The sequence below is a fragment of the Bidens hawaiensis genome, unplaced genomic scaffold (genome assembly GCF_021521415.1).
Source record: "Bidens hawaiensis isolate Kalapana, Puna unplaced genomic scaffold, B.hawaiensis_p1.1 tig00028040_1, whole genome shotgun sequence".
NCBI lineage: Eukaryota > Viridiplantae > Streptophyta > Magnoliopsida > Asterales > Asteraceae > Bidens > Bidens hawaiensis.
In genome coordinates, this window is record NW_027494556.1 from 241386 (window position 1) to 250817 (window position 9432).

Here is a 9432-nt window from a genome sequence, read left to right on the forward strand (position 1 = left end):
GCCACCAAAGGATTAGGAACAAAAAGTAAAACCCTACTCCTCTCCTGCCACCAAAGGATTAGGAAGAAATTGTTTTTTTTTTCAAACTCGTCTTCTTCCTCCAAACCCTACAATTGTGCAGGTTTAAAATCACCATTCACGAGACCTACAATTGTGCAGGTTTAAAATCAGCATTCACGGGTTTGACTGTGGCAGATGGCATGTGAAATGTTGCAGCTTTAATATATTGAAGGTGTTTGGCAGCTTTGAGGTGGTTGGCTGGATTCTGAGTCGTCTTTAATATATTGATGGTGTTTGGCAGAGGGCATGTGAAAAGTGGTATTAACTTGTAAGATGGTGCAGCTTTGAGGACAAGTTAAAGCTTTGAATGGATTTATGCATGCATTTAGATGACAGATGGATGGCAAATGGCAGCTTTGAGGATAAGTTGGCTAAGTTTAGGCGTCGGCTAAGTTTTATAACGGAACACAAACGGAGTTTGTAAGTTGTTGCTCTTAATCCTCCATTGGCGTGGAAGGAATAGGCCCCAATGATTGAACCTCGCCTGCCAATGGAGGATCCTAACCCGCATTGTTCCTAATTCTCTGGTGGCAGGAAAGAATACACCGTTTACCTTTTTTTTTGACTTTTTCCGTTTTCCATTTTTTTTTTAAATATACACCATTTTAAAAAAAAATTCAGAAGCCATTTTCTTCTTCGTTAAGAAAACATGATGCATGTAATAATAATAATATCGTGAGAGGGCCCAAGCTGAATCTGGGTTTTGTTTTATATGAAAAGGAAAGTAGTCAGCCTATTTTGTTTAGTTTTAAACATTTATAATACATAAAAAAAGACCAACCAACGAGAGGCTACGCCGGTGACTGAGTATGAGTATGGCTTCCTTCTCCTCCCTGAGCCTTCTGACCAGATCGTTCCTCCGTCCAGCAGCTTCTTCGCTTCACAACATCAACCGTCTGCAGCATCACTACCCCTATTCTTCTTCTTCTTCTTCTTCTTCTTCTTCTTCTTCTTCGTCCACCCCAAAATCATGTACTGCTACTTTTCTTTTCTTCTTCACCTATTTATCTACTCACCTTAATTAAGTTACCATCCATCTCTCTCTTCACTCAATGTTTAACTATTTTATGTATATTCTTCGCCTATGCTTATTTCTCATTTGATACTTAATTCGTCTCCTTTGCTTCACATTTATTTTCATTAATTACTAAGGTTTCAATTTGAAATTACGCCCTTAATGTTTCATTATATTGCAATTTCAGATGCACTCTGCTTAATTAACTCTTAATAGGTTTTCAACTGCCAATTATGCCTTCAATATTTTTATTACATTTATTTCTTCCCTTTTAAATGCAAATTTCTTCCGATTGTATCTTGATTCGATATCGTTTCATTATAAACAACACTACCCGTCTCTAACACGCCCCTGTATAATTCATCTACTAAATGTACTACCATCTTAAACCAATGCTTATTATTTTACCATTTCAGTTACATTTATTTAACCTATGATCTTGTATGTTAACTCCTGATTATACATAGCCTATTTTGTTATTTCTGGTCAATATTTTCATTATATACAGCTGTACATGTGCTTTGACTAATTGACTGATCACACATGTATTTTGATTATTTGTGGATTTCAGTTGCATTTGATGAGTCACTTGTCAAGACTCAAAAGGAAACCATGGCAGGAATTCCTTCCATGTTTTTCAGCATGATGACTGGAAATATGCCCGGACTGAAAGAGAGTGATGAGCGCATGTGTGTATCCTTACATATGCCCGGAGTCAAAAAGGAAGACTACAATGCAATTATTACTGAAGACAACCAGTTGTTCGTCAAATGCAAAACGCATGATCGTCAACATGTCTACATGGGGGGTTTGAAGTTACCTGACAATTTTGACAGGACCCGTGCTTTCTACCATGACTGGGAACAAAACGGAACCTTTAAGTTGACCCTTCCGTTAGTCAAAAGGACCAACATCCTCACTAACGATCTCATGGATACGTTCTTTAACACCAACGGCTGTACTACCTTTTATTATGGTACTAATGTCTATGCCTATATATCTTATTATAATCTGTTAAAAAATAAAATTCTTTCTTTGACAGTAATTGGTTCATTTCAGCTATGATGGATCGATCAATTGAAGAAGAGGATATTCATGTAGCAATGGCCTTGAGGGCGAAAATGAAGTCCTTCACGCTGTATGAAAAGGAGACTCTTGAAAGCATATACATTGAAGGGAGTACACCTGGATTGGAGAAGATGGAGGTGACTAGTGAAGCTGTGTGTGTATCCTTAAACATGCCCGGGTGGGGTTCGAGATTGAGGACGTGGGGTGCCATTTTGTTGAATACAACACTTTGATGATTAAAGGGAAAAAGAAGAAGGGGGGCTGTATTGAGCATTTTATGACGGGCATAAGGACACCCGAGGGCTTTCACGGGGAGGATCATATGATCAAGAGAGAGATGGAAGATGAAGTGTATAAGGTAACTCTACCTCATGTTGATGTGATCAGTGAAGAGGCCAAAAAGATGACTGGCGCGTTCTTTTTGGAAGTACGTCGCTATAATTAACGGATATGGTTCCTAGCTATGGGCTAATGCTAATGATAGTTCTAAATCTAACTACTTAGTTGGAAAATCAAACTGGTCCTAATTAAACTTAGTTTGTGATCTATTTGTAAGGTTTATTTGGATCTTGGTATTTTGTGTTTTGCACTAATGGATGGTCTATATATCTATGTAAGAAGTGGCTTGCTAATTTGATCTTAATTGAACCAACTTACCGACTCTTGAGAAGTTGTCATATTCATCCATGCCAAGTGCATAGGCTTCCACATAACGGTGAAGTTTTGTTGTGGATTTTAGATTTCTGGTGGTGTTAGTTGATAGTTAAATATCAGTGTCAGTTGCGTGTTCTGAGTTAATGCGTTTGTTCCTCTTTAAAATCTGTGCATCCCTTAATTATGCATCAACTGTATTTTGCATGATATGAACATTGTAACTGGTTTGAGATTTGCCCATTTTCGTAAGAAGCCACTTTTGTTGTGTTTTGGTCTGACTCAACTATTTATCCATTAGTTTTCTAGGTAACAGGTAAGCCCATACTGTTGATGGTACAACTTTGACATTTTAGGTCAAAAAGACTAATATGCTTAAGGTTGCATATGTTATGCCGTCTTTATTGCTGACAGTTACTTCGGTTCTGTATGTTTCGTTTCCACTGTTACCGCGGCAATCATCATAAACCGATACATGATTGAGAAGATCGACACATTCGTCTCAAGGTAAACATTTAGATATTTCTATTTTGGAAAAACGTAATAGACAACCTGTTTGTCTTGATTCCTCCTTTCTAAACCCATGGCATGCAAAGATTTTTATAGCTACTTTACATGAATTGGTTTTATATAATATACCCAGCAAAGTTTTATAACTTTTATCAATATGTATTATAAACTTAATTTGAGAATTAATTCATATAATAATTAATTTTTGACAAAAGATGTACCCTAAATGGCCTCTCATGCTCACTAAAGCACTTGTGCTTCCTTCGCGCCCCTTAACGCTCACACAGTTGGGGTGTTCCACGCACGCCCAACAAGTTGATCTAGCTCCACACTACATGACACATGTTCTTTTGTTGATTCGAGAGGCTTACTCCCTACTCTATTGATGCAAATCATTTGCTTAACATCCATTGTAGACGAAGTACCCAAAGAACACGAGTCAAAGAAGACAGTTTTCTTCTTCATTAGAGAACACGATGCTTATAGGCCAACGATGTTACGATTTACAAGTGGAAATCAAGAACTACAATCGAACACGCCCAAATAAAATACCAACTCACGATTTGTGTTCAAGGAGCTTTTCTGGTATTATTACTTAGACTCACGAAAACCAAGATACATAGAAAACAAAAAAGAACTAGAGGGTTTATATAGACCCATACAAACACAATTCTAAATCAACACAAAGTGTTGAATTTGACTTTCAAACGAAAATAACTTTATCCAAAAACTAATAAAACAAATAAACTTAAACTTATTCTCCAAGTAAGCATAAATACCCCTTGGACTTTTATGATCTCCTCCTTCCACCCCTCGAGATCGGACCGTACCTCCCTATCCAACATTGCACATTTTTAACACTCCCTCTCAATGTTGGTGTTCTTCATGTTCATTGCCTTACGGAATCCTTTGAGCTTCACACTCGGCAAACTTTTTGTAAAAACATCGGCTACTTGCTCATGAGTAGTAACATACTTCAAATCGATCTTGCCTTCTAATACCTTCTCTCGGATGAAGTGGTAGTTGAAGAGGTAGGTCCCAGCAGAGCCCAGTTGGACCCGCAAGACTCACCTTAAAGAGGGACGTCTGCGCAAGGACCAACTGCTTCCGCAGGACCCACCATGCTCAGAGAAGACCTTACGCGCAGTACGCCAGCTGTTCCCGCAGGGAAAGCCTCCCAATGGTGAAGTACCCCGCTTGTTCCCGCAGCTGCGGATACAAGCCATCAGGGAAGACTACCCGCACTGATAGCAAGGCTACACGCACAAGGCACTAACTCGATACTTCAGTAATGTCACCTGAAGGAATGAGCAAGGCGGGAATAGTCCCGCCCAAATGAGCCAGTCCGTATGCTTCTGGAAGATCTTTTGTACTATACCTGCCAAGGTATGGGCAAAATAGACGATCTGACCAAAACAGCCCATGAACCAATCACAGGGTGACAGCTCACCGACAACAGTACGAGGAGGAGCACCCTCTAGTACTGTTTGTCACTATTAGCCGCTGCCTACTCACCAACCCTCACTGTGGGATGTGCGTAGCCTACAGTTGGTGGAACAGTGCATAGCCGGCAGTAAAGGAACAGTATATAGCCGGCCTTGTCACTATCGGCCGCAGCCTATCCACCAACCAGCATGGCTTGTGCGTAGCCCACTGTTGGTAGAACATGGATACTATTCAGCCGGCTGTACCTTCTTGGAAACCTACCTTCGGCTATAAATACTCCAACACCTTGGAATGATAAGGACATCATCGGATATCTCATTATCTTATCTTCTATAGAAATCTCTTAATATACACTTATATTCAGAGCAATCTAGTCTGATTCTCACGCCGGAGGGTGGTCACAAGGAGGAACCCCCCATTCTCAGTGACGAGCTTACGGTGTCTGTTTTGCAGGTCACCTGTAGAACAACTTTCTTTGCTGGACCTCATCCTCGTGGGAAACATCTATTTAACCCCCAGATTGTCCGTAATCTGCCCGGGGGTCGATTAGTGTTTCTTCATTGGCGCCATCCGTGGGTAAAAGCTAGAACTAATTCTTAGTTTTTTCAAAATTTCTAAAGAAATGGTTAACGTTACTCCGGTCCCAAAGCCAGTAAGTGACCAAGAAACCCCGGTAACCACAACCCCAGCAACTGGGGGGAACACCGGCGGTTATACAAATTTTACGAACACTACCCCGGTTACCCAAGCCGGGACAAGTGCAGTAAACAATATTTCACTGGGGTTCACTGATGCCCAGTTGGAGAAACGGATGAGGGTCCCTCGCCAAACACTCGATCAAGTTAAGGCGTGGGCCGAAGCACGTCAGAAAGAGTTCCAAGCTGAGTTGGATGAACGCTTGCGTTCACTTCAACAGGCTGACGAATTCGGCAGTACTCGCCAACATCTCAAACATGAACAGTGAGTGCGAGTACTCGGACGATGAGCGGGAAGAATCCGATACCGACGCAAACCCTCGCCATAAGGCAAAAGGGAAGCGTAAGGAAACGGACTTCCAACCGACAAGGAATTTTGGAGAAACCTTTAAACCAACAAACGCGGGGAGAAACCCACGTGACTTCTCCAAAACCTTTAGACCAACTGCTACAAATGCAGGAAAGTCCAAGTTTGCAAGGGACATTGCGGAAGCAATCGCCCCGAGAAGTGCCAAACAAATGTCCAACATCGGCACTTATGATGGTCTATCCGACCCAGACGATCACTTAAACAGATTCATTGCGGGGGCAACCGTCAGTAACTGGACGGAACCCACGTGGTGTTATATGTTCCAGATGACACTAGTTGGAGCGGCCAGGGCATGGTTTGATCGTTTACCAGTCCACCACATCTATGATTGGGCGGACTTTCAGAACAAGTTCAGCCAACACTTCAGCCAACAGAGGAAATATACTGAAGAACAGTGGACGATCCTCAACTGCGTTAGAGAGGAGGATGAATCTTTACTAGACTTCATCACTCGCTTCAACTCCAAAAAGCTGAGTCTGGGCAACATAAGTGAAGATCTTATTCGCGCCGCTTTCATCCAGGGCGCCGAATACCCAGAGCTTATCCGCACGTTGACGGGTAAGGACGGCATGCCATCCACATGGGATGCCATCATGACGGCGGCCAAGCGCTTTGCCGAGACAGAGAAGCAACTGGGTAGGGATCTTCCCCAGAGTACACACCTCTACACGCAGAGGACCAGAGAAAACAATCTTCGGATCGCCCGGCAGAACAAAAAGAGGAAGCTAGGTATGTGGCAGTCAAGGGTAAACTTTGACACCTCATCCAGCTCTCGCCCTCTTGTTGGCGGAAGGGATAACACACACTCTTCAAGCCGAAAACACCGGTGGACGCCACTCACCAAAAGCGTCACGGAGATATTTGCCACCGAAAAACTACCATGGCCAAAAGCTCCAATGATCCGGCAGCGACCTAATGCGGATCAAAGCAAATCCTGTGACTTCCACGGGACAAAGGGTCATAGTACGGAGGAGTGTACATCCTTGAAGGATATTGTCGAAACATTCGTCAAGGATGGAAGACTTGCACACCTTGTGGCATCAATCAAGAAGGGAGGAAGGAATGATAACCGGTACAGAGGCAACGGACGAAAGCCCGTTGACATCAGCATCAACATGGTTCATGGCAACATCAGAGGAAGAAAAAGGCGAGCGACAGAACCATGCGCGTGGAAGGAAGCTGAGGTGCGCTTCCCGCGAGTGCCAGGAGGACCCAGCAAAGAAGGCCCTATCGTCATCAAAAGCCAGCTGGGGCACTATATCACTTCTCGCACTCTTGCTGATAATGGCGCCTCGTCAACGGTGATGTACAGGCAGTTCTTCGACAAGCTAGATGACGAAGACAAGGAACGCCTGGAAACGGTCTACGCCTCGATGGAAGGGTTAGACGGCAACACAAACACCCCCTGGGTATCCTATCTTTCCCCGTCACTCTTACGGACGGGAATCACTCACGCACAGAAGATGTGGATTTAGTCGTGATGAGGAAGCCACACCACACATACGACATTCTCTTCGGAAGAGACGGGATGGCAAGATTCAACGCCGTGGTATCTTCAGTCCACGGCATGATGGGATGGCCAACAGCTGAGGGTGTAGCGATGATCACCGGCATTCCCCAGGTATGCATCGCATCTGTCTCATCTAAACCCAAACCAAAGATGGCTAAACCAACCATCACCGAACCGGAAAGATGGGCCTTCAATGGCAAATACCCTGACCAGGCCGTTACCATTGGCCCAACAGTTGTTGATCCCACACGCACCTTACTCAAACGCTTACTACAGAAAAACGCTGACATCTTCGCGTGGACACCAGCTAACATGACTGGTGTACCCCGAAGTAAGGCAGAGCATAAGCTCAAGTGCGATCCGGCTGTTACGCCCGTCGTACAAAAGCGCAGAGTAATGGGGCCAGAACAAACTAACGCGTGTAGGACCCAAGTCAAGGAACTCCTTGACGCAGGCATCGTACGCGTTAGCAGATATCAAACATGGGTTGCAAATCCCGTTATTGTACCGAAGAATAACAAACAATGGCGCATGTGCATAGATTTCAAGGACTTAAACAAAGCATGCCCCAAAGATTGTTATCCGTTACCCGAAATTGATCTCAAGGTGGATTCGTTAGCACCGTTTCGCCTTAAATGCTTCCTGGATGCGTATAAGGGGTACCATCAAATCCACATGGCCGTTGATGATCAGGACAAAACCGCTTTTCGGACGCCCGATGGCACATTTTGTTATCAAATGATGCCATTTGGACTTAAGAATGCCGGGTCCACATACCAACGCCTGATGGACAACCAGTTTCATGCCCAAATTGGGAGGAACTTGGAAGTCTACATGGATGACTTGGTCATCAAAAGCCCTGACGCAGAAGCGATGTTGAAAGACATCGAAGAAACCTTCAACACGCTCAGGAAGATAAACATGAAGCTTAACCCGAGCAAGTGTGCCTTTGGAATGGAAGAAGGGAAGTTCTTGGGGGTCATCGTCACTAAAGATGGCTTCAGAGCGAACCCTGAAAAGGTCGAAGCCATTATCAAAATGGAATCACCTACTACCATCAAACAGGCTCAGACACTGAATGGACGACTAGTCGCACTTAATCGCTTTTTGGCAAACCACGCAGATAAGTCGTTTCCTTTCGTGTCAACGTTGAGAAACTGTTTAAAGAAAACGCACTTCCGCTGGACACAAGAAGCGGAAGCAGCTTTTCAGGAGATTCGGTCACGGTTGATCGAACTCCCAACTCTCACAGCACCAAAAGCGGGGGAGGAGTTAATCCTATACCTTTCCGCAACAGATAGAGCAACCGGGGCGTTCCTGCTAGTTGAACGGATAGGCATCCAGATGCCAATCTATTGTCAGCCGTATCCTAACAGACGTAGAAACCCGGTACTCTACCCTCGAAAAATTAGTCTTAGCACTTATACACGCTTCACGCAGGTTAAGACGATATTTCTAGGGTCACCCAATCACCATTCTCTCCAACTTCAAACTTGCAAACGTTCTACGCAAACCCGAGTTATCGGGACGCCTAGCCAAATGGGCAATTGAGTTGGGGGAGTACGCGATAAAGTATAAGCCAAGACCAGCCATAAAAGGACAGGTTTTGGCCGACTTTATTGCTGAAGTGCCTGCATCGCGGGAGAAAGAGTGCCAGGAAGAGGCTCAACCCTCTCCAGCACAAGACATCAATGATGTCTGGCGACTCTACACTGATGGAGCAGCCAGTAACGAGGGTTCAGGCGCAGGGCTGAAACTAACCAACCCAGCAGGCCAAGAATACACTTACGCTATTCGACTGGATTTTCCAAGTACGAATAACGAAGCCGAGTATGAAGCATTCTTGGCCGGGCTGAGAATTGCGCGTAAGATGGGAGTGAAACACTTGGAAGCCCACGTGGATTCCATGTTAGTAGCCAACCAAATCAACGGGACGTACACGGCTGTGAACGACACAATGCCCTGTACCTCGCACAAGCAAAAACCCTTATGCGCGATTTTAACGATTGCAAAGTCATACACGTCAAGCGTAGTGAAAACAAATCTGCGGATGCGTTAAGCAAGCTTGCATCATTAGCCTTCACCCACTTGGGAAAGGACATCCGCA

The 9432-nt window shown here is 44.1% G+C and overlaps 1 protein-coding gene across 1 annotated transcript; it reads left to right on the top strand.

Moving 5' to 3' along the window:
• Positions 1–1012: 1012 nt before the first annotated feature.
• LOC143576275 (uncharacterized) lies at positions 1013–3035 on the top strand. Its single transcript, XM_077060403.1, has 3 exons — positions 1013–1032; positions 1647–2051; positions 2135–3035. The coding sequence occupies exons 2-3, from the start codon at positions 1688–1690 to the stop codon at positions 2374–2376; spliced, it is 606 nt and encodes a 201-aa protein (XP_076916518.1). The 5' UTR covers positions 1013–1032; positions 1647–1687; the 3' UTR covers positions 2377–3035.
• Positions 3036–9432: the final 6397 nt, after the last annotated feature.

Coding starts and splice junctions, on each gene's coding strand:
- LOC143576275 (XM_077060403.1), top strand. CDS start 1,688: ATGGCAGGAATTCCTTCCATGTTTTTCAGCATGATGACTGGAAATATG. Junction 2,052..2,134: donor CTGTACTACCTTTTATTATG/GTACTAATGTCT, acceptor GGTTCATTTCAG/CTATGATGGATCGATCAATT.